The following is a 26,334-nucleotide window of genomic DNA, read 5'->3' on the forward strand; positions in this document are numbered from 1 at the left end:
TAATTTTTGTCAATTTTTGTCAATTTTTGTCAATTTTTGTCAATTTTTTAATTTTTGTAATTTTTGTCATTTTTGTAATTTTTGTCATTTTTGTCATTTTTGTCATTTTTGTCATTTTTGTCATTTTTGTCATTTTTGTCATTTTTGTCATTTTTGTCATTTTTGTCATTTTTGTCATTTTTGTCATTTTTGTCATTTTTGTCATTTTTGTCATTTTTGTCATTTTTGTCATTTTTGTCATTTTTGTCATTTTTGTCATTTTTGTCATTTTAGTCATTTTTGTCATTTTTGTCATTTTTGTCATTTTTGTCATTTTTGTCATTTTTGTCATTTTTGTCATTTTTGTCATTTTTGTCATTTTTGTCATTTTTGTCATTTTTGTCATTTTTGTCATTTTTGTCATTTTTGTCGTTTTTGTCATTTTTGTCATTTTTGTCATTTTTGTCATTTTTGTCATTTTTGTCATTTTTGTCATTTTTGTCATTTTTGTCATTTTTGTCATTTTTGTCATTTTTGTCATTTTTGTCATTTTTGTCATTTTTTGTCATTTTTGTCATTTTTGTCATTTTTGTCATTTTTGTCATTTTTGTCATTTTTGTATTTTTTTTTGTTTTTTTTTGGTGTTTAAATCCCGTTGGCGACGAGTGTTCTCGGCATTCAAGGGTTACCATGTCCAACTCTATGCAAAGAGTAAAAATTTCACAAAAGCTAACAACTGAAAGATTTTCCGATGCTAAACGGCACAGACGGCAAGGCTGCCGGGAAAAAGTTGTGTGTGTTTTCGGGTGAAAATGTTTGCGTGTGTGTGTGTTTATAAATATAAATTTCGTTATTTTTCATGATACCCGGTCTCATGCGGAATGACATTTTTACGACAGCTTTGCATGGAAGCGTCTCATATGGCCGAGGACGTCTTGCTTTCTCCCCTCCCGAAAAAGATGATGACCGGGAAAACCGGCGGCCGCGGACGAAGGGGTCACTATTACTAAAAAGCTGAAAATGGGAAAAAGCGGAGAGCGCCGTGCCGGCAAAGACGAATATCTGGGCAATCAGTGCCAAAGTGTTCCAACCCTTTTTGGCATTCAGCTGGGGTATCGATTTTAACTAAAAACACCCCCCTTTTCCCGGCTCTCCACGTCCGACTAGCCTCTTTTTTCGGGGATGGATGAGCTGTTGTTTAGGACACAATTTTCTTCTTCTTTTTTTCGGTTGAGTGAGAGTGGAAAACGGAATTGGACAACGTTTTTACAGCTGATTGAAAGCGTGCCGCAGCTACGAAGTTGAACTTTTTTTGCGTGGGGTTGAGTGAATGATGGCATTTTTGTGTGATGACACGGTTGAGATTGAACTGTTGTGGACTATTTTTGATTAAAACTAAACTGTTTCTTTGTTTCAACATTTAATTTTGCTACTCACCGCCAGATGGTGATGTACTGTACAATGGCTCTTGCATGCAAGTTGATTTTTTTACTACTCGCCGCTAGATGTCTCTGCAACAATTTGCAAAGGGCGATTGCTGTCCCGCAGGCGAAAATGCAATGCAAAAGAGCTGCGAAAGAGTTCCGGGGTCCCATCTGGCTGGAATGTTTTGCAAATATATCTTTTTTTATGGACACATGCACACTCGCCAACCAAGTTTGTTTACGTCGACAGCCAAAGACCGAGATTTACGCAGTTTGATCCTTTAGCTCTTCTGTTTTTTTTGTTGGTTGGTTAGTCCCTTGTTGCCAATGCAATGTCACTCTTCTAATAGAGCGATCCTTCAATTGTGGCTTTTTCCCGGACTCGATGCTTTTTTGTCGTTTCGATTTAATTGGAATTCAGACAGTTTCGAGAATTGGCTAGTCAAGCTGGTCACTTTCTCACAGTTCGGGAACAATTGTAGCACAGTGTCACGGATCGGTGCACTTACATCGATTTGATTTACAAATTTGTGGGACTTTTTTTTGCGCAATCCGTTGTAGAACTATGGAATAAATCAACAATTTTTCAACGTTTATTTATTGTCATCGTGCTTAAATTGATGAATCTGAACTCTCGGAATTATTTCACCGCAATGCCAACCTTTTTCGCGAAGCAACAGCCAGCGATAATGTTTAGTGGAAAATGCAAAAAATCCGAGGCACCATCGGAATCTGCTGAATTATTTATGCCCGGTCCTTTTGTGCTTTTTGCGTTTTTTTTAAACTGGCAAATATTTTTCATCCAACCCTTGAATTTTGTTTGCAATTTAAATGAGATGTAGACTGATTCGCTTTTTTCCGGGAGTTTTTTTCTGTCCCCTGCTCTGCCAAAAAAAAAAACACTGCAAAAGACTATCATTGATCAATGTTGAGCAGCCGGAAATTGAACCACTTCAAAATTTCACCAACCTCGCAGCATTTAGCATGCAAATTTTCTTTCAAAAGTACTGCTGCTCCGAGGGAAACAACATCCCGAAAACGACTTCTTGACTTGGGCTAGTTGCGCGTTTAATTTGAATTTTTATTAGGGTGTCCCTTTTTGGCTCCGGGTTTTGCATGTACTACAAAAAATAGAAAATTATCATCCCGGGTCAAAGTGTGCCGAAGGGGGCTCAAATTGTGCGGAAGGATCCTCCTTCGGTCGCGAAAAAAATAAACTCAACACATTCCGCCTCTACGGTTTTTTTTTCCGCAAAAATAACGTTAAAAGAAGCAACATTTTCCCTCAGCTGATTTACATTTTTTCGCAATTAGTTACTGTACTGGTCGGTCGACCTCCCCCCGTCCGTTCGGGCGAAGGATTTTATGCAACTGTAATTATGGACCGGGAAATAAAACCGAGAAAAACGAGAGGCTTTTGTACGCCGGACCGAATCTCTCCATCATCATTGTCGGGCAGCTAAAGGACTCGACGTTTTCCTTCCTTTGTTTGATGAGGTACGCAAAGTATTTCCCGGAAAACGCATACACTGATAAGGCAAAGGAGTTGGGGCTCCCCTTGTTGGCGGTCGTCGAAGGAGGACCTTAATTTAGAGATCGGCATCGCAGTAGGCCTTGCGTTGCGGACACACTGAATAAAAAGGTAACCTTACCTTAATGCATCGATGGTTAGTGAGGGCTTGCGTGCTTTGTATTTTACGCTAAATTAAAGGTTTTTCGTCTATTTGAAGTAATTTTACTACTGACTACTAGATGGCGGTGTATCGCTAGGTAGTACTTGTATGCAAGACGAGAAGTTCTGTGCCTTTGGCTTGCAAGCAAGTTGATTGTTACTGGTTTTGACTAGTACCCACGAGATATCAGAGTTTTTGATTTGTTTAAATTTTCTAACATTGTGAAAATCTCCTGGTAAGAATATTTTTTCTCAAATAAATTGCTCTGAGCGAAAAAATCACCTCACAAGCAAACGATCCCCCCCCCAGCAATTGCAATAAATAATTAATAATGCATGCATGAAAATATTTATTTCCGTTTTAATTTCCTCCAGCGCAAGTCTCTCTGCGAAAAATAACAACAACAAAAAAAAACTCTTTCCAAGTGGGAAGTAGACCGAGTTGAGTGTGTGTCTGTGTGCGAGAGTGTAATTATATTTTTAATTGTTGCTGCCTTTTGCGCCTGCAAGTTATACCCTCCGCAGTACACACACACAGTTCACCAATTCAACAATGGTGGTGGTGGTTGTTGCTGCAGTATTACGTGGTGAATTTCGAGGGAGGGGGTGGCATCGCGCACCGGGGGATAACGATCTGCAGTGCCAGGTGTAATTTATAAGCTTATTAACGGGGTTTTTTTTTCGTTTCGCCTCTATGTGCTGATAGTTGTTGCTGGCTGGCCGTTCATTATCCTGCAAAGTGTGTGAGTGTGTGTGCAATGTACACCCCCTGGTTATGGAGGAAATTTGAGAGGGGGGCTTAATGAAGAATTGTTGCCGCACTGCAATCGGTTTGTTTGAGTAGGTTAAGTAGGTTGAAGGTGAAGCATAATGTGTGGAGTTGATAAATTGAATACAATCACGGCATAGAGTGAAATACTTTGTTCTGTTTGAAGATAACAAACATTTTCCATTTATTCATGACTTTATTTGTGATTGTTTTTATATTTTATCTAATTGATAGTAGAGTAGCAACCAATATCAGTCTGGTGCCCGGATAAATTCAACAGTTAACATAAAGACAATTTTCGGTCCGAAAGCACTAATTTGCCGTCTAGATCAAAACGAAGACTACACGGATAAAAAAGAGTTCCCAAAATCGTGAACAAGCGTTCATGAAAATGGGAACCTCGAACAAAGTGTTCAAATCCCATGGTACGATTTTGAAAAACGTACCATGAAATTTGATCGATTTGTGTAGATCGATGATCCTTTTCCACATGGAACTAGAGAACATAACAGAAAGTTTATATAAATATTGCAAAGTTTGTACAATTAATATAAAAAAAAAACTTAACTTGTATACATTTTCCTTTTAGTTGATTGTACTAATGCTCTCTGAACCTGTTCAAACCAAATCTCAAATCAGCTAATTATAGAGTGACATAATGTTTTGAAACAATCCCCTCTACGATCACCAACTTTTTTCACTATCTAAACTGTCCAAACAGTATACAGTGCCGCCAGACAACCTCACTAGGATAATTTCTATTATCAAATTAGCTCTCTGACAGCTGCTCGCGTGACATAATCTCCCACCCCCTCAAACATTTAAAAAAAATGTCGCAAGAGCGCACAATTATCTCTTCACCATCTGCTGTTTTCAGTGCAAAATCACAGCCCACATCAACAACCCCCCTCCTCCCTGGCAACACTGCCGTTTTCCCCAAACCCCGAACCCCGCCTAGTAGGTACATTCTCACAATAAATCAAACTGTTAAAAATTTTGTTTACATGAACAACTCACCCAACAAAAAGAAAGGAGAGACAAAAAGTTTTTGTCTTTTTTTTTCAGCTGCTTATTTTTTTAAGCTCATGTGAAATAAATAAAAGTCAACTGCTGAGCCCCCTCCCCCTTCTTCCACCGTACTGCTGAGCGATCTGTACATGTTATTTGTATGCAGATTTTTGCGCGCTTGGGTACCGATTTTATTTCGTTTCCCCGCTCCCAGTCCACCTAGAAAAGGGCGAGACATTCGTGAATTACGAAGAAAATTTAGATTTAAATGATTTCGGAGTTCTAATTAAAACATACTTTCGTAATACACCTTGTTATAGACACATCAATTTATCGGAACATATATTTTGGCAGTGTTGCCAGATCATAATTTTGTTTTAAGCAAATGTCATTCAAATATCTATGAAATTATGAGTGCGTCCATCCCGGGAATTCTGAGGGCGAAAATCCCGGGATTTCCCGAATCCCGGGATTTTTTTCATAATTTGTCCCGAGAATTCCCGAAATTGAAAAAAATCAAATTTTGCCCGGAAATATTTTTTTTTGTAGATAAACATTAATAATATAACACATAATAATCGATAAGAATTTAAAAGCATTGAAATTTGTATTCGGCATATATCAGCATTAATTTGGCTTATTAGTAAAAATTGTTGAAATTCGCAAACTCAAAATTTCTAGAGCTTAAATTTTTTTTTCAAATTATCCCTTTATATTTTTCAAAAGACTTGTTTATTTTATTTTTGAATATTAATAATTTTGAACATTGGAAAAAATATATTAAACTATACAGACTTTAGTTCCAGTTTTCCCCAGTTGGTCAAAGCAGAATAAAAAACAAAAAATAGATATATTTTTAATTTCTTTTAAGGGGTTGCATACATGTAAAAACGAAACTATTGGCACTACGCCCCCCGGGGCATGGCCTTCCTCTAACGTGGGATTTCTGCTCCAGCGCCTCTGACGAGACAGGAGAAACCGGGACCGACGTTTTACTTCACCATCCGATAGAAGCTCAGTGGATAAGGCGGGAATCGAACCCGCGTCTCATAGCATCATCGGGATCGGCAGCCGAAGCCGCTACCCCTACGCCACGAGACCCACATTACATACATGTAGAAAATGCAAAAAAATTGATTACAGAAAATTTATTGAATCCACTTGAAAGATTCCTCCTGAAAGTTTCATGAAGATATTCCATTATTAAACTGAGAAAGAGACGATTGAAGCACAACATTTTGCCATACGCAAAGCAAACTGTCAAACTTAGTGAATATTTTTTTTCTCAAGATAGGATGGACCAAATTGGCTAAATTTGGGGAGAAGACTCACAAGACTTCCCGTGTGCATGACGATGTCCGATTTTTGAATTTTGCATATTTGAAAAATTCAAGAATCAAAAGCTCTCTAGCTTTTATATGAAAAACATAAAAAAATATTTTTATCTTATTTAAAAATAAACTTTTTCGAATATCGGCCTTCGTCAGGCACATCACCAAAATTATGAGCTGATTTGGTCAAAGCAGTGTTGAGGTATCGTGGCACCCATTTTTTTCCAACTTCAAATTGTTATATCTCGGCAATGGTACAACCAAAAGTTTTCAAATTTATTTTGTTGATAGATGAATTTATGTATTTTAATGTCTTGAAAATAAATTTAAAAAAGTTTAAATGTGTTCTCATACCAACCTCTGACATTTATGCCGATTAACATTTATGTAACCCCTTAAGCTTTTTAAAAGCTATCTTCTATGTTAAGATTGAAGTGTAGATTATCAACAAATAATATAATTGAGCTGATTGTATGATTTTAAGTTTGAAAACATAACAAATATAATGAAAATATAGATTTTATGGCTGTTTAAAGAAATTCCCGGGATCCAGGGAATTCCCGGGATTTAAAAAATATTTTTCTCGTTTCCCGGGAAATTTAAAACCCGGGAAAATTGGACGCCCTACACATTATGCACAAAAAGGTCGGTCGGGAAGTTATCTTAATCAATATTTACATTTAAAATTTATCTCTTTACAGTGTTGCCAGATCAAAAAATTTTATAATTTTCCGTTCAAGATTTTCAAATACCTATACATCGGTGTACAAAACGACATCTCTGGAGTGTTTTTTTAAAAGGTCCAATAAACCGAATTTCCAGTGTTTGCTTTTTGGGTGTTTTTAAACCGCCAGGGGTATTAAAAAACCCAAAAAGCAAAAACTGAAAATTTGGTTTATTGGACCTTTTTTTTAAAAAAAAACTCCAGATCTGCAAATTAACAACATCTTGGCTGGACAGATTCTGAAAATTTCACATAACTATTTACAGTGTTGCCATATCGTTATTATCTACCTTCAATTTAAATAATAAGTTTAATGCTTTTTCAGTCAGAAAAGAAAACAAAAGAACAGATTTAAAGTAATAATTATGTTTTAAAGTTAAGTTAAAAAAATCAGACCACGTCATTTACGGTCGCTCCCTTCAACCGTTTTGTCTCATCGCTCGTCCTTTTTTTTGGGTGGGGTGTTGTTGGTATTTGGACTCAATCCCTTGCTTGTTGATAGTGGTGGTTGGAACAATGGCAGGAAGGGGTAGGGCGCTTCCCGTGTAGAATTAAGCATTAATTTATGTTTCGCTATTTTTTTTTCTGGCGAATGGGTAGAACCTCCGCTCTTTTGGATTGCTGAAAGGGTCACCAGCGGTTGGTAGGGGGAGTTTCGGTGGTACAAATATGTTTAAATTTGGAGAAATAGTGTGAATTTGCTTTCAAAATAAAATCAGTGTGGATTTCAAAAATATAAATTGATCTAAACACAAGCATATTTATGACAACAAGAAGCTCAAACTATCAGATTAAGCCAAACTTCCGCACTCATTTGCGTATCAAAACCCTGGGAGTCGTTTAAAGCATTGATCGATGTATGTTGGATATCCGTTATACGATGCTAAACTGGTTTGAAAGAAACCGAAATGACGATTAAAAGAGAGATTAAAGAGATTCCAAATCTAGGGTAAGTAGCTATGTTGTGAACCTGTTGGAAATTTATCAACGGTTTATTGTGTTATACTTGATAGTTGTATTAAAATTTTAATAAAATACACAATTGTTAAGTGTCAACAAAGGTGAAATTACCGTACTATGTGAAAACGATAATTCACAATTAATTTTGCATCTTCTTTGACTGTTTCGTATCATATTTTGGAACAGCAACTGTGTGAAACAGGTTTGGACGCCGAATTGTAGATCCTCCCAGCAGGGTATTTCAATCAGTTTGAATTATATAGTTAGGGGAATTCAATCTTTTTCTTAAAGAACAAGTAATTGTGAAGACTTCAGCGAGTTACCTGGAAATAGATTGAAGTTATCTTGAACAGAACGATTTAAACTGTCTGATCGCTCAGACCTCTTTCTTATTAATATGGACAAGATCATTTTTGAAATTTGCTCAAAATGAAGAAATTTGTGCGCGTTCTAGTCGTAGTGCTCACTTTTTTGTTAAGATCAACCAAATCCTTCGAGTGTGGCGTTCGCAAAGTAACCATCAACAAGGTGATCGTCCGCGGCCAGGACACATCCCCCGGGGACTGGCCCTGGCACGCGGCCATCTACCACCGGAGCGGAGTTTCGGACAGTTACGCGTGTGGCGGAACACTTTTGAGTGAGCGGTTCGTGCTGACGGCGGTCCACTGCGTTGAGGGTGTCAACGGTTACGTGCTTACGAGTAGGAAGATCTTCGTCCGGCTGGGGGTGCACAACCTGCGAGTTCCGGACTTTTCGACCTGGCAACAGCACGAGCTGCTGAACGTTCATCGGTGCGAGGATGCCGCGTTGGGACTCAAGAATGACATTGCAATTTTGGAGCTGAGCACGCTGGTCAAGTTCACGAGCCACGTTCAACCGGCTTGCGTTAATTTGGTGAAAGAGTTGGTGGATCAGTTTGGGACGGCCGTTGGTTGGGGAATTACCGAGGATGACGAGGTGTCTTCTGCGTTGAAAGCTGCGAAAATTCCGGTCGTCAGTACGAATCAGTGTTTGGAAAGTAACGGTGGATTTAGGCTGACGCTGGACAGCAGTGTTTTTTGCGCTGGATACTTGAATGGGACCACCGTTTGCAATGGGGATAGTGGAGGTGGACTTCACTTTGAGCGGAAGGGAGTTTGGTACGTTGGAGGTATTGTTTCGTTCACGGCCCCACGGGATTCAAGTCTGCGATGTCAGACGAAAAGCTACGCCGGATTCACCAGTGTGTACCACTTTCTGCCTTGGATACAGAACGTAACGCAACTTGAATATCTGAAGAAGTTTGCGAAACCAACTGCTGTAGCTCATGAACGACAACGTCCGAAGCTGTTACCACAAGATTGCGGAAAATATTTAGTCAACAAAATCGTCCGAGGTACTACGGCTAAGCTCATGGAGTTTCCATGGGTTGTCCTCCTAGTATCCAAGAACGAATCTCTCAAATCAAGCTCACGATCTTGTCTGGGATCGCTGATCAGCAATCGTTACGTGCTAACCTCCGGAAGCTGCATCTCTTCAGACTCATCGTAAGACAAGTTCTTCAATAACTTAGTTGACTATACTTTGATAACCTTCTCTCAAAGCTACCAGGTTCTTCTTGGCGAGTACAACCGCGAGCAGGATCCGGATTGCAGCCTGAACGACGACAGCGACTGTGCTCCACCGGTTCGAACTCTGGACATCGAAATCACCATTCGACATCCGCAGTTCAACGAAGTTACTCTTCAGAACAATATCGCGTTGATTCGACTACGGCAGGAGATCATATTTGAAGGTGAGGAAAGGTTCTTTCGTTGACATCAAACTGATCATGACTAACTTTGTAGATCACATCCAGCCGATTTGCCTCCCGCTGACTCAGTCGTTGAAGCAGAAAACTCCAAGTCAGTACATCGTCACCGGTTGGGGGCACACCAAGTGGAGGGACACGTGGATTAGAGTTCTTCAGAAGGCAGTAACGCCCTCGATCGCACTTGAAGAGTGCAAGTCGGGGATCAAGCCGTCTTTCTACGTTGGACCCGGTGTTCTGTGTGCCGACCGGAAAGGAACTGCCGGTTCTTGTCGAGAGGATCTTGGCGGTCCAATGGGCTTCCCGTTTCTGCTCAAAGATGTCCGCTTTGTCCAGTATGGTATTACTTCGTTGTACGGATGTGGTGATGGTCCTTCGGTCTATACCAATGTTGCTTATTATGTAGATTGGATAATTGGGAATATGGTACTGTAAGCATGAATATTATTGATCCTTATTATTTAAAATATTCATATCACATGGCCATACAGCTAAAAATTATTTGAATATTTTACAATTCCAACAAAAACACCAGTTCCACTGAACCACAAACCATCATGTCGCTTCTCGAGGTCACGTTACAAACGATTTTCGCGGCCCAAATTTATCGTCCCCGATTACATTTATTTACTGTAATCCCCTTCTCTCGGCATGGCAAACTGCGAGCTCCTGCCTCCCAAAATTCCATCACACACAACACAACTCACGAGCGGCTCAGTAGGCCCCCACAAGCCCTGGTTATCTGAGCTGCATCATCACCAGCGGGAACCCAAAGCCTACTACACTTTTGCTGGCTGGTGGTGCAACCCGCTCATCATGGGTTACCACTCGCCGTGACTCGTCGTCGTCGTCGTGATCGATGGACGCAGCAGCAGCAGCCATTTTCCGCGAGGAGATTCGCTTTTTAAGCGCACAACCCACACACACGCTAGACACACACTAAAAACACCTCATAAATACATCAGGGCAGGCGTAAACCGACATAAATTCATTAAATTGCGAACAGATTAGCATTGAATTATGTGTAGATTAGCCTGAGCCCGCGCGAGGTTCGGCTTCCATCCACTTCAGGGTGTTTGTGTGCGTTCCGAGATTTCCTCAACCCTTAACCTCACGCACGATTGTGGGGTGGGCTTTGCCTGCGGGGCAATATTTGCGATGCGTGTGAGGCGACTGTACGTATGTACGAACGAGCTCAAGTGTGTTGAACAAGCGAGAAATCGTGTGTTTTGTGTTGGTTGAGTAGATTTAGTTTGCCTTTGCCTCAAACCCGTGTTCGGTTCCGCCGTTCCGTTCTGCCACCACCGACGCAACGAATAACATTAAATCTGACACGTTTGAACATAATTGTTTTCGGATACTTCCGGAAGGTGGTCAAACGGGGAGGGAAGTTGGCGTCGGCGGAATCCTAGAAGATGTAAACTCTATTATACAGCTATTAAGGCCTCTTCCCAGCACCCGCAGACGTCCTTTTCCAACTATTGTTCTGTAAGTAAGCCAGTTGTCGTCGATGGATTCGAACTTCCACGAAAACGCCAAGCTTCAACATAGTATTGAGCAACAGGATGAATTAGGGCCCCTCTTTTGCGGAATCGGTTACAGTGGCGTTTTGTGTTTATGATTGTTTGGGATGGAAAAACTATCGGCTTACCGAAACGCACACTCTCTTCTACGCAGCTGGGGAAATGATTTTCCAAGGATTAAATACTATTGAATTTCAGGGGCTGCCCTGAGGAGATGTTATAATTTCGATTGAAAATAACTTTTGAAGATGTTGCGTTATGAAGAGAAACAAATATTTTGAAATTTCTATACATTTAAAACAGTTTTTTTTTAACATTTGCAAAAAATCAGAATAAAAAGCAATTCTCTACGAAAACAGCATGATTCGAAAAAAAAGTTGTCCGATCAGGCCAAAAATTGGTGTGGACTTTCCTTGACCGAAATAATTAGACCTTTTTTTTGTTTGGCCGTTAGGGTGTCCTACGCCGACAAAAAAAAATACAATATTCGTCAATTTGCAAAAACCACATTTTTCAACAAATTATAACTCTACGCCATTTAAACCAATTTCAGCTCTTTTGGAAGCAAATGAAAGGTGATTACAAGCAAACCAGACTTCGATCAACTCTAACGAAATTGTCTGTCAATTTAACAGAAAATATCTTATAAAACGTCTCTATCAGAGAATTCTCTGTCAAAATCGGTCTAATAAAAAAATTGGACATTTTTTTAATATTGATACATTTCAAGCCGACTAAAAAAATACAAAAATATCAGAGGTATATCATAATTCAGAAGACTAAAAATTCTTCTAAAGGAAATTTTAATTGAAAATACTTGTACAATATTTTAAATTATAAAGAATACATTGGGAAACGTTTGTGTATCTTTATTTAATGAAATAAGACTATTTTATTTTATTTTTACAAACTTTGAGTTTCGTGATCACTGCAGATCACTGATGAGAATAAGACGTAAAACTTGAGGGAAGTAATATTTTCGCAAATTCATTGATATTTTGATTTTTTTTACCGTTGCGATAACCTTTGGTTAAAAAAATGAAATTTATAATTTTTAAATAATAATTTTAATTCAGGCAATGCAAATTCAGTTTAAAAAGTATGTTTCCTCCTTTTTCAATTTTTTACAGATTGGAAACAAACAGAACACTATTGGAAAAGAATATTTTTAATGAATTGATTGATATTTTGCTTATTTTTGATATTAACATGACAGCGATAATTTGAGAAGAAATTTGTGACTTTTTGTTGTGAAGTGTTTGAAATTCAACTTGTAATTTTAAATATTTCAATTTCAAAAATATATTTATTCACAAAGCAATATGTCACATAGTTATTTTTCATAAAAAATCAATAAAATTACACAATATAAATGACATCAACATTTCCAAAGAGTTCAACAAAAAAATGTGACAGATCATAATTAAAGCTTGCCTCTAAATGGGATAGAAGGTTTGAAAAAAGCATTTATTTTTTTGGTTTTTTAATTTAAATTTTCCCAATCAAAGGACTTCTCAAATTTTACTTGATTTTTCATTGCGCTCTGAAAGTTTAATGAACTGTTGTTTTTAATTTGAACATTTGTCAACACCCAAAGTTTCATTAAACGGTCAAAACTATCAGAGAATTATGCCAAATTATCATCAATACCAAAACAACAAACTCAAAACGAAATATTTGCTGAAATATCAGTAAAATAAAATGTGACAAAATTCCATGCACATCACATTTATGAAATTTTGATTGCATTGATATTTGGAATACGTCGTCGCTAAAAAACATGACAATTTTTAAGGCAAACTTTAAATGACCAATTCTTAGCGAAGCTACACCAAAATGTCACATTTTTCAATTTTCAATGTGATTTTTAATATGCAAGATTTCATTTTTATTATGATTCAATAATTGCAATGTGCTTTAAATGCGTTTTCTTACCTCAAAAGCCAAAAATATTGACCAAATATGGTCTGCAAGCCATTGAATGGGAGAGGAGTTTTTTTCATAAATCTGCTCCTCGATAAGATTCGTTTTTTAATTTGTGCATAAGATTCGTTTTTTAATTTGTGATAATGTGTAGAAGAGCAAATGTTTTTAAAAATCAAGCTGGCAAAACTGTAGCGATTTTTGTAGTGTGCCTTTTAAAAGTCCAGTTTTACGATGTTGTCACGCTACATTTTTATTTCAGAGGAAGCACAGGTACTATATGGTTAATTCTGCATAATATTTTTTTGTAGGAAAATCAATTATCTTTCCAAATATGTAATAACATTAGGGGGTTTCTTCTTTTATTTTGCCACTACAGCCAAAACGCTGAAAAAAACTTGGGATTTTTTTTAAAAGGAGCCGAAGAATCGGTCAAATATTGATTTATATCGGAAGATTTATATACGTTTAAAAATTTTCAGATTTTTTTTTTAATTGACCTTAAAAAAACGGCCTTTTTTAAACCAAATTTCACACTGACCTAAAATAAATGATTCTCCATTTGTAATGGTTGCTCTGTTCCACTCATTGAAACTTTAGCCTGAAGAAAAAAATACTTCATGGTCAAGAGCAAATTTTACGGATTTTACGGCCATGGCAAAATCTTAAGAAATCACTTTCCATTGGAGTTTCAATTTTTATTTAGTGTTTAGTATTTAGTAGGGTTCAGAAAATATATCCTTTTTTAAATACAAGAGAAAGACTCAACACAATGTAATTATACATTTTTCGTAGAATATTATTTTCTCAATTTGAAATAGTACAAGGAAATAACCAAATTCACAATTTTGAGATCATCAGAAAACTCCTTTTTCCTACACAGCGCCACCCAACGCACATCGTAGTAGGCCACTCCATAATGGATGGCTTGCAAGCAGCTGCTGGAACAAGGCTTGCTAAGCTGTAAATCTGGTCGGATTACAATTTAATACCTGGTTAACCCCCCCCCCCCCTCTTCGGCCCCACCCATTCACAATAAAGCCAATAACAAACCCAGCTCATCATGGCCAACTCTTCTCAGTTACAACCAGCGCGCCAACTTTGACCAAATATCTCCACGTCCAGCCGAAGCTACAGCTACTTAATTCGAAACAGTTAATATCGACGAAATGTGAGAAAATTTACAAGACTCCTCGACTACTGCGTTTTTTCGTTCGTTCGCTCCCCAAGAAAACGCAAACAACCCCGATGATTTATTGGAGTCATTAAAGGCGTTTAATTATTTTCCACTTTTCGCGTGGTGGCGCGCCAAAACTCTGAAAAGGAAGAGCGAAAAAAAAAACGGAGGGAAAATGCCGTCGTTTAGCACTTGACCAGAGAGGCAAACCCCCCCTGGAAAGTCTCGCGCTATTTGCAACCGCATTTTGCACGTTTTTCGAAAAAAAAAGTTTTTACACAAGTTGAAGGTTTTTCTTTTTTTTTATAACTTTCTTGGTCTGGACGAACAAAAGAAAATAACTTTTTGAAAGCAAGCCAAACCGAACTGAGCTCTTATCCACGAAACCACTGAAATGCGGTGCAAAGAGTGACGACACTTTCCATTGTTTTCCGGCGGAATGCACAATGGTAAAGGTGATATCCTGCCAATTACACCAACCCAACCCCTTTTTCATTATAATGAAATCGGTGAAATCGGGGGAAAATTGAGTTTCTGGAATTTGAACAATTCGATTTGCATTTCGCCATCCCACTTCGTCATCGTCGTCCTTTTCTCACCAAAGTGAGAGCAGGGATAATGAACACCGATAAGAATGCGGGAACTCTCTCACTCTTTTATGAGCTTCTAGTCAAGTAGTTTAGCGTTTGCACAATTTATTTTAAACAATGAAATTTATGTTTGCCCACTTGCCCACGTCCTTTGCCATTCCTGGACGAACAAATAACCACAGTTTGTACAAGTTTTCCTGTGAATAGATTATCTGCTTGGGGTCCCCCCACCGCGCAGCGGATGGCCCTTGGTCCGGTCCCGGAAGTCCCTATTGACGCACACACCCACACACGAAAGCGGAAGTTGCTAAAGTGATAGTCGTTTTACATCGTTAGCTATAACGCGCTAATAAAAAGAGGAAAGGAGAGAGAGAGCCAAGTGCACTCCGGGCTGCTTTGATGAAGTGAGTTAGTTTGTGTGTGTGTGTGACCACGTGGGGTAAAATAAACCTCGCTGTCACGTGGTCGCGGGCTCATTCAGTCCGGAGCTGAATGAAAAGTGCACACACGAAACCCCACACTCACAAAAACTCACACACACACACGGATGATTGTGTCACACAGACACACCAGAGATTCGCCCGAAATGCATGTTCGAGTTGAAGGGTGGCGTAACATGCACACACACAAATACCAACGGGGTCTATTATAATAGAGAAAGAAGCCAGCAAAAGTTTTCTCCACGTGTGTGTGTGTGTGTGTGTTCGTGCGGCGATCGTTTGAACCAGTTGTAGTGGAAAATTTGCATTGTTTGGTTAAATTGAGTTATAAATCTTTGGATCTAACACGTTTAATAAATTAAATTCTTATATTGCACCACCACATTCAAACAGGAGGGGGGGGAGAGGGGAACTCCTTGTTGCACCGCACACACACACACATACACACATGCACACAGAAGCGACAAGCGACCAAAGAAGAACAATTCTTGTCTGTTTCGGAGTTTGGCGCAAAGTTTCGCCAAACTCGTCGTCCATCCATTTTCCTCTCGCTACAAACACGAGGAATAGCCGGCCCGTGATGTTCGGGAAAAGCCTTCGGAAAATCTGGTGCTGGCGTCGTGTCGTTATGATATTATTTTTTTCTTTGTGCTGGTTTTATCCTCCTAGGAGGAGGGAACTTTGCTCTCGTTTGTGGACCATAAATCGCTCTCGGGGTAATTGACTTTGCGAATTTTGGGAATTTGTTAAATCTGGTGCGCGACCGTGGTCATAAACGGGCGATAAGATATCCTGGCAGGTCATGCGACGTTTTAACTTTATTTTCAAAGTGGTACTGAAATGAAGTCTAGAGGATTGAATGCTTAATATTGAAGTTCAAAATGATACACACAAAACCATACTCAACGACATAAAAACACACGGAATCACTCTAAATCATACTGAATTACACAAAATCACACACAGTCAAACAAAGCAAGTTAATATCAAACAAAATCACACCGAATCAAACAATATCACACACAGCCACACAAAATTATTCTAAATCACACACAATCACACAAAACCACACCCCGAGCAGGGGCAAATAACACGGGAATACCAAATTTTGGTATTGCTTGTGCAAATACCAGCGACCAAAATGTGCTCTTGGTTGCCCAGTAATAGATGGTAAAATACCATGAAATCATACCAAAGTCTTGTATGTGGAAGGGCACAACAATACCAAACCATGTAATTCCAAGGGTTAACCAGCATAATAATACCACAAAATAAAACCAATTCAATACCAAGTTGAGGTCTATTGAATTTTTGAACATTGGTTGAATACAAAAACTTGGTATTAACATGGTTTTATTTTTAGGTATTCTCGCGCCCTTGGAAAATCAGATTTTGGTATTCCTGTTAGTGAAAAAGTGGATATGATCCATATGCAACAGCCAAATCTACTCACCTGATGATTCCATGTTGTTCTTAGTGATATTCTTCACCACATTGAAAGCATTTGTCATTGATGTTTACGACAAGTTTAACGACTGTAGATACTGGATACTGTCATTGATGAACGGCTTGTGCTTGACGTTCTTGAAGCTTCTGAAAAATAACAAGATTGAAAAATAAGTGTTATTAAAATGAAACTGGATTGAATTTTAACAAAATCCAATAATCTGTCGATTGACTCGTCATTCAAAGTATTTGGTAATCCCGACTTAAAGAAATTCAAGGATTTTAAAACAAATCTTAGTGGGTATATGAAAAAATTAAAATCAGCTTTATCATTTTTGGGTTTCAAGTCATTTAAGCGCAAAATGAATTATCTCGTCAAAATTTAAAAAAATGTCCCATAGTTTCAGAAAAAGTTGGTGAAACACTTCAATACCCAAGCAACATTTTTTCCAGGAGTTCTACAAGAGCTCTTCAAGATAGCTACAGCATAGCAGTTTGGACCGCGGTAGGATAAAACTCTCTTCAAGTACTCTTCCAAACTCCTGAAGAAGTTTTGAAGAGAATTTTATCCTACCGCGGTCTAAACTGCTATGCTGTAGCTATCTTGAAGAGCTCTTGTAGAGCTCCTAGAAAAAAATGTTACTTAGGTACCAAAATAATACCAACATGTGGCATCCTGACTTTGAAAATTTTCCACAATTTCAAGTAATTTCTTTAGGGGGTATATCAAAAATGTTTAAAATCAAGTTTGAAATTTCCAGTATTCAATAAAGGCATTCGCTTGGAGACACCATTTTAGCGCAAAATTAATTATTTTGTCAAAATTGGTCAAAATTTTCCCATAGTTTCAGAGGAATTTGATAAAACACTTTAATACCAAAATAATACCAAAATGTGGTGTTCGACCATTGACAAATTCTGCAATTTTGCAATATCAAAACAATACCTTAAATTGGTATGATACCACATTTTGCCCTTGCATGATCCTTAAGACAAATTTTAAAGGGTCTAAGAATACCAAAATTAGGCATTGATACCAGAGAAAGGTATTATTACGCATTTCCCTTGTTATTTACCCATGCTCGGGACACAATCACACAAAATCACACACCACCATGAATCACCAAAAATCACACAGAGTAACAAAAAATCACACAAAATCAGACAAACCATTTTAATAATGAGCAGTTCTCTACGAAATCGGTCTTTTTTCTTTAATTTTATTTTTTGTATTTTTTAATCTGGCTGAAACTTTTTTGGTGCCTTCGGTATGCCCAAAGAAGCCATTTTGCATCATTAGTTTGTCCATATAAATTTCCATACAAATTTGGCAGCTGTTCATACAAAAATGATATATGAAAATTCAAAAATCTGTATCTGCTGAAGGAATTTTTTGATCGATTTGGTGTCTTCAGGAAAGTTGTAGGTATGGATAAGGACTACACTGAAAAAAATGTTACACGGTAAAAAAAATTTGGGAATTTTTAATTTAACTTTTTGTCACTAAAACTTGATTTGCAAAAAAAAACACTATTTTTATTTATTTTTTGATATGTTTTAGAGGACATAAAATGCCAACTTTTTAGAAATTTCCAGGTTGTGCAAAAAATCTTAGACCGAGTTTTAATTTTTTGAATCAAATATTTTTCAGCTCTTTTTTCGATGTAAAATCAAATTTGCAGTCAAATAGTACCTTAGTGAAAATTTCATAAAGTGCACCGTTTTCAAGTTATAATCATTTTTAGGTAATTTTTTTGGAAAAAGTCGCAGTTTTCCATTTTTTTAAATTAATGCACATGAAAAAAAAACTTTTGAAAAAATATGTTTTAAAGGTTAGAAAATTCTGTACATTTTTCTTTTTAACTTTATTGATACGACCTTTATTTGCTGAGATATTGCCATGAAAAGGTTTAAAAACATGAAAATTGATGTTGCCTAAGTCTCACCCAAACAACCCACCATTTTCTAACGACATCTCAGAAACTAATGGTCGGATTTACAATGTTAAAATATGAAACATTCGCGAAATTTTCCGATCTTTTCGAAAACAATATTTACATTTTTTTAAATCAAGACTAACATTTTAAAAGGGCCGAACATTCAATACTACGCCCTTTTGAATTCAAGTCTCGATTTGAAAATTTTGGAAATATTGTTTTCGAAAATATTGGAAAATTTCACGAATGTTTCATATTTTAACATTGAAAATCAGACCATTAGTTGCTGAGATATCGACGTAAGAAAATCGTGGGTTGTTGAGGTGAGACTTAAAAAACATCAATTTTCCTGCTTTTGAAACCTTTGCATAGCAATATCTCAGCAACTAAAGGTCCTTTCAACAAAATTCAAAAGAGCAAAATATAGACAGCTTTTCAAAAATATTTTTGTTCAAAAGTGGTCAAACATGTGCACCAATTTAAAAAAAAATGGAAAACTGCGACTATTTTCAAAAAAGTTATCTGAAAATGGCTATAACTTGAAAACGGTACATATTAAAAAAAATTCATTAAAGTACTTTTTGATTTCAAACTTGATTTTAATCGAAAAATGAAGTTGACAAATTTTTGAGACCAATATTTCGATTTTTTGAAAAAAATCTGTAGTAATTCGAAGATTCAAAATTCGGTCAAAGATTTTTTGCACAACCTGGAAGTTTGCTTTTTATGTCCTCTAAAACATAGAAAAAAATAAAAAAAATAAAATTGTGTTTTTTTTACAAATCATGTTTTAGTGACAAAAAGTTAAATAAAAAAAATCACTATTTTTCCGTATATCAGTGTTTTAGTGTAGTCCATATCCATACCTACAACTTTGCCGGAGACACCAAATCGATCAAAAAATTCCTTCATCAGATACAGATTTTTGAATTTACATGTATCATTTTTGTATGGACAGCTGCCAAATTTGTATGCAAATTTATATGGACAAACTAGTGATGCAAAATGGCTTTCAAACTTCAAACGATTTCTGAAGACTCAACTGGCCAACTTGAATAGCCAAAACGAACAATAGCCTTCTACGTGAATCAACAGGACGTAATGACCTGGTCAGGTGGCCCTCGTCGTCGATGGTGCCTCGGCGATTGATGTGATGGGAAATTTATGGCTTCACTTCCAGTCGGTCAGACCGGCCCCAAAAGTTAGCATGCCGATGAAGTCATCCGCTTCGCAAGCAACGAACCTTCCTCCTTCTCTTTGGTAGAGCTAAAGTGCTGGAGCTGCTGCAATCACGACGGCCTCGTGTTGTCATAAATTAGCAACTGCAGTTGCCATACATCAGCAAATTCGCTATCAAATCAATGAGTGTTACAATGGTTTACGATTCGGGTGCAAACTGCGAGCGCTGAAAGGGAATAAATTTCGACCCCCCCCGCACTTGCTCCGTGGGCACTTTCCCGCTGACTTTGGGGCCACGGCGACCCCATTATGCTGATTGATGAGCTGATCAGTGAATGCAGCAGCAACAGTAAGCTCGAACTGGACGCTATCGGTTCGTAATTTATGGCTGTTGCCTCTGCTGAATCATTGGTCCTTTTGTAAGGGAACAGTATCGTCAATTCTGTTAGTTTTGTTCAACTTTGAATTGTTTGCTATTAGTTTTTTGTTTTCCTAGTTGAGTGTGACTTTGTGTGATTGTGTGAGGTTTTGTGTGACTGTTTGAGTTCAAATGATTTTCAAATATTAAAGTCATACAAAACTAAACAGCAAGTTGATGACACTACCAAGGACAATGATATCAACCAGAAAAAATCCAAATCACACACGCACATTCGCGCAACTATCCAACATCAGCCCGCGTATTTTTTTTCCCTTCCGGCGGAAATCAGATAAAATTCTGCCCGATCCTCACTCTCATCCATTTGCCATTATTCCGGATGTTGTTGCCTGCCGTGTCCGGGCTGGATTTGTGTCCTCCTCCTCTGGCGAACATCGCAGCTAAAAAAATCCTCCACCGGGGTCATAAATTTGTACCCGCCGAAAAATTTGTCATCCACCGGTCGTCGTCGGCCGGAAATGTGCGCCAACACACACATGGTGCACTTTTTCCCCCGCGGAATGACCTCCAACCTACGTCGTTCCGCGGAGGTCACCGCTGATGCCTGATGACCCCGCGGGAAAGTTGGGACAGACCGGGCCGGCGAATCGGTACGCTGCTGTTTCCATTATTCATAATTATCTCTCGCTCAATTATCTAACACAAACTAAATCATTCCCGGGGCAACGGAAATGGCCAGCAGCCGGGGCGTTTGTCACAGGGATTGTGCACGCACGCACGCGTTTTGGGACCGGTGAGAGGGGAACACCACGGAGTGCATTTATTGCATTGTATTAGGTTTTACTGAAGTTTGCGAGCTCAGTTTCAGTCGACGTTGAAAATTGGCTGAAAATGTTTAAATTTGTATAATATTCTTAAAGAGTATTGCTTTTAAAATGACTTCGTGAAGTTTTTCCACTTATTGGCTCGAAAAATCACAATTTTAATGTAATAAGACAAACAACCAACTGAAAACAATTAAAAATGCACTTTTCTGTGTTGAGTATAACTTTCAGCATGATTGCTCAAGTTTTAAAATATTTTGTATTTGAATCACACACAATCACACAAAATCATACAAAGTCACTAGAGCGTCCAATTTTCCGTCCCAATGAAAAAAATATCCCGAGAATTCCAGGGATTTCCCGGAAAAAAAATTTCCCGTTTCCCGAAATACCAGTGGAAGCATACAGCTTGTCTGTAAATTTCATGTCAAGATTTAATTCAGAAACTAGGAATATTGTTTGCTTATATGTTGTACAATGAAAATTACGCTATTGTGGAATGAATATTACCTATTTTATTTTCGACAACCTATTTTAACGATTTTTTTATTATATCATTTGAAAATAAGATATTCATCATTTTTGATTACCTTGACCAAGTTGGATGAACATTGAATTGATATAATATTTTTTTCAAAAAGAGTTCTTCGAGAAAAAAAAATTATTCGAACAATACATGTTTGAAGCTGGAAATTTTAAATTTTAATTTTATTTTAATCTAAATAGTTTATAAGGCTAAATAACCATATAACCATAAATGAAATCATTAATAATCATTAAAAAACAACTTTGTATCATATGAAATTCACCCAAAGAATGCAACCATATTTCAAAAACTCGCTCCAAATATTGTAAAACTTTGAGTTGTGATTTCATGAAATAGTGTTTCATGTTAAATAGCGCTAGACATTAGATTTTTAAGGCAAATTCAATGATTATCTATTGTTATCCGAGCATTCGTTGGTGAAGGTTGTCTGAATCAACATGACTCGTCGCGTCCCGGCGCAAAACGCCGGCAATATTGCCCTACTTGCGGCTCAAGCAGGCAAAAAAGTGGGAATTTCCAAAAGGAAGGTTGAGGCCTCAACTGATGGCCAAAAACCGGGGATTTCCAAAAGGAAGGTGCTTTTGGAAGTGACATCGAACAGCAAAAAGACGAAAAAGAGCGACGGTACTGTACCGATGGATGAGGAGGAGGAGAACTCTTCATCGCACGAGGAGCAGCTTTTGAAGAACAACAAGTTCGCTGGACTGCCTGACGAGGACCAGGTAGCGGAAGCAAAGGAGAATGAAGTGAAACAGCGAAAGGAGAAACTGCCTCCTTTTTATGTGCGGCAATCAGCAGCAACGATCGACTTTCGAGCGGGGCTGGTTGAACTCATCAAGTCTGGGAAAGTCCTAGGCAACATTCGTCTGTGTCAGGACGGATTTAAGGTGCTGGTGCAATCCAGGCAGCACTATCAACTGGTCAAGGATTACTTGACCGAAAACGAGGCGGAGTACTTTACCCATGATGTCGCCATGGATAAGCCGTACAAAATCGTCGTCAGAGGTCTGTACGACATGCCAGTGGAGGAATTAGCTGCCGAGCTAAAAGTTTTAAAACTGGATGTGTTGGCCGTGCACAAAATGAACCGACGCAACAAAGACATCAAGTACCGTGACCAGCTCTACCTGCTGCATTTGGCTAAGGGATCGACGACGCTTCCTGAGCTGAAGGCAATTCGAGCGGTTTTCAACATTATCGTGTCGTGGGAGCGATACCGACCAGTGCATCGTGACGTCACACAATGCTTCAACTGCCTGGGTTTCGGGCACGGAGGTAAGAACTGCCACCTGAAGCGTCGTTGCGCCAAATGTGGTACCGATGCGCACATCACATCCCAGTGCATCCAAGATTCGCTGGTGAAGTGCCTCAACTGCAACGGTGAGCACTCGTCAACCGACCGAAAGTGCCCCAAGAGAGCTGAGTTCGTGAAAATTCGGCAGCAAGCATCGACGAAGAATCAGCCTCAGCGTCGTAGAACTCCTCCAGCCCTGGTGGAGGAAAATTTTCCACCTCTTCAACCGCGACGCCAGGTCCCAAACTTGGCACCGTTGCCGTTGGATCCCAGGAAGAGAGCTGAGGTGAATCATCCACGGCCGGGTTCCAGCCAGGAGCCGAGACCGCCACCACCGGGCTTCAGCCAGGAGCCAAGACCAACCCAAGAACCAGCAGTTGAGGAAAATGGTAATGATCTTTACACCTCAACCGAACTCCTCAATATTTTCAAACAGATGTCCGCTGCACTGCGTGGATGCAAAACCAAGACCCAGCAGATTGAAGTGCTGACCTCGTTCGTCATCCAGTATGGATCGTAGGTCCCTCAAGCTGCTGAATTGGAACGCTTGCTCCATTAGGAGGAAGAACTTAGAGCTGGTGGATTTTCTTCGCGAGAAGGAGATCGACGTAGCTGCCATCACGGAAACTCATCTGAAGCCCGGTGAAAAAGTTTATCTGCAAAACTACAAGATCGCGACGCAGCTCGATAGGACCACCTCTGGAGGAGGAGGTGTGCTTGTCGCTGTTCATCGTGATCTCAAGCCACGCCGGCTGCCACACTTTAAGCTGGACATCATCGAGGCCGTTGGAGTGGAAATTCCCACTTCGGTTGGCCCAGTACTCTTCATTGCTGCATACTGTCCACGTCAGGTGAATGCCAGAGATGGTTCAGCAGCAAAACTGAAGAGCGATATCCAGAAGCTGACACGGCGGAGCGCAAAGTACATCATCGCTGGTGACCTCAACGCGAAGCATGAAGTTTGGGGCAACAGCAGGAGGAATCGGAACGGAGTGATTCTGCACAACGATCTGCAAAACGGATACTACAACGTTGTGAGTCCGGATCGTCCAACGAGGGTGGCTCGGTCTGGGAATCACTCAATCATCGACTTCTTCATTACCAATATGGCTGAGAACGTGGCTCATCCTGAGGTGTTTGAAGAGTTGAGTTCTGATCACTATCCGGTGGTTGTGGAGGTTGGAGCATCCGTTACTCCGCAGCGGCAACCAACCCGGAAAGATTACCACAACGTTGACTGGCAGCAGTTTCAGCAAGTGGTCGACAGCAACATCGACTATGATCAACACCCGGAAACTTCTGCCGATATTGATCGTTCGCTGGAGGTGATCCAGCAGGCTATCAACCAAGCAGAGGCTGCCAACGTTCGGGAGGTTCCTGTTAATTTTAAGGTAACTGATATTGACGTAGATACTAAACACTTGATTAGACTTAGGAATGTTTATAGGAGACAATATCAACGGACTGGGGACTATGACAAAAAGATTTCAGTTAACAATTTGAACAAAATCATACAAGACCGACTTGACAATATCAGAAATCAAGAATTTTCAAAACATGTAAGCCAGCTTGGGAATTATTCAAAACCATTTTGGAAACTTTCAAAAGTTCTTAAAAACAAACCAAAGCCTATTCCTCCTCTTATTGTTGAGGATTCTCCTTTGATTACATCCGAGGAAAAGGCAAATGCACTTGGGCTTCATTTTGTTAGTTCACATAATCTTGGCGCTTCCATGACCAGCCGTAAAGAAACATCAGTTGCCAATAGTATTTCAACAATCAATGACTCTACCTTTGAATTTCCTGCAGATTCCCATGTTTCTGGTGAGGAAGTCAAAGTTGCAGTTAAACAAATGAAAAATATGAAAGCTCCAGGCTTTGATAACATTTTTAATCTAGTGTTGAAAAAACAGAGTGATCAGTTCTTTCAACATCTAGCCAATATTTTCAATAAATGTTTGCAACTTGGTTACTTCCCCACCAATTGGAAGCTGGGCAAAGTCATACCAATTTTGAAGCCTCAAAAAGATCCAACATCGCCAACAAGTTATCGCCCCATTAGTCTTTTGAGTAGTCTGTCCAAACTCTTTGAGAAGGTCATCTATTCAAGGCTTTTGGATTTTACCAACGATAATAATATAATTTTGAACGAGCAGTTTGGCTTCCGAAAGGGACATAATACTGCTCATCAGCTTACGAGAGTAACTAAAATCATCAAGCAGAACAAGCTTGAGTCTAAATCAACTGCTATGGCTTTGTTGGATGTTGAGAAGGCTTTTGACAATGTTTGGCATGATGGTTTGATACATAAACTATATTTATACGGTTTTCCAATGTATCTTATCAAAATTATCCAGCACTATCTTTCGGAGAGATCGTTCAAGGTTTTTCTGAATGGGATTGCTTCTGGATTATTCAACATTGATGCTGGGGTTCCCCAAGGAAGTATTCTTGGCCCACTTCTGTACAATATTTTTACATCTGATTTGCCTACTCTTCCTGGTAATGGTGTGTTGTCACTTTTTGCTGATGACACTGCCGTTATTTATAAGGGTAAAATAACCAGATATTTAGTTGGCCGTCTTCAGAAGGGTCTTGACGTTCTTTCCGAATACTTTGGCGACTGGAAAATTCGCATAAATGCAGCCAAAACTCAAACCATCATTTTTCCACTTTCCAAATCGGCCAGATTTGTCCCAAAGGATGATGTTTTGATAAAAATGAATGATGTTTCGATACCCTGGTCAAAGGAAGTTGTCTATTTAGGTCTCATACTTGACTCGAAACTTTTGTTTCGGCAGCATGTAGATAAAATATTGAACAAGTGCAGCATTCTCATCAGGTGTTTGTATCCTTTAATTAACAGAAAATCAAAGCTATCTTTGAAAAATAAGTTAGCAGTTTACAAACAAATAATTTACCCTGTTATTGAGTATGCAGTACCTGTTTGGGAGTGTTGCGCTAGAACTCATAAATTGAAGCTCCAGCGTGTCCAAAACAAGGTACTCAAAATGGTTTTGAATGTTCCTGGCTGGACAAGATCAAGTGAGGTTCATGAATTAGCAGAAGTTAAAATGTTGGATCAGAAGATTCAAGAAAAATGTTTGAAATTCAGGGAAAAATGTGCTATATCTGAATACCCCTTGATTCAAGGATTGGTATAGTTTATGGTAAGATTAAGTTAGTTTTAGGTTAGGTTATGTTTTCTTATTTTTTTTTCCTCATTGTACCTAGTGTTACAAAAATGATAAATCATAAACTTTTAAAGTTATAAAAATGAACAGTGTTTAAATCACGAAAAGCAAACTAAAGCTGAAGAGCCACAGCTGACCACTTATTATGTAAACCAAATGTAATTATTATAAGAAAGATTCAATAAAGTATATTTAATTCAAAAAAAAAATTCAATGATTATCTAT

The 26,334-nt window shown here is 38.6% G+C and overlaps 2 protein-coding genes across 3 annotated transcripts in view; both read left to right on the plus strand.

The window, feature by feature from the left end:
* Positions 1 to 26,334, plus strand: part of LOC120422115 (cytotoxic granule associated RNA binding protein TIA1-like) — a 610,909-nt gene that overhangs the window by 225,081 nt on the left and 359,494 nt on the right. The window lies entirely within an intron of this gene.
* Positions 8,214 to 10,095, plus strand: LOC120422121 (serine protease grass-like). The gene is made up of 3 exons (XM_052711635.1): positions 8,214 to 9,393; positions 9,451 to 9,641; positions 9,694 to 10,095. The coding sequence occupies exons 1-3, from the start codon at positions 8,297 to 8,299 to the stop codon at positions 10,089 to 10,091; spliced, it is 1,686 nt and encodes a 561-aa protein (XP_052567595.1). The 5' UTR covers positions 8,214 to 8,296; the 3' UTR covers positions 10,092 to 10,095.

The sequence above is a fragment of the Culex pipiens genome, chromosome 1 (genome assembly GCF_016801865.2).
Source record: "Culex pipiens pallens isolate TS chromosome 1, TS_CPP_V2, whole genome shotgun sequence".
Lineage (NCBI taxonomy): Eukaryota > Metazoa > Arthropoda > Insecta > Diptera > Culicidae > Culex > Culex pipiens.

Coding starts and splice junctions, on each gene's coding strand:
- LOC120422121 (XM_052711635.1), top strand. CDS start 8,297: ATGAAGAAATTTGTGCGCGTTCTAGTCGTAGTGCTCACTTTTTTGTTA. Junction 9,394..9,450: donor TGCATCTCTTCAGACTCATC/GTAAGACAAGTT, acceptor CTTCTCTCAAAG/CTACCAGGTTCTTCTTGGCG. Junction 9,642..9,693: donor GCAGGAGATCATATTTGAAG/GTGAGGAAAGGT, acceptor CTAACTTTGTAG/ATCACATCCAGCCGATTTGC.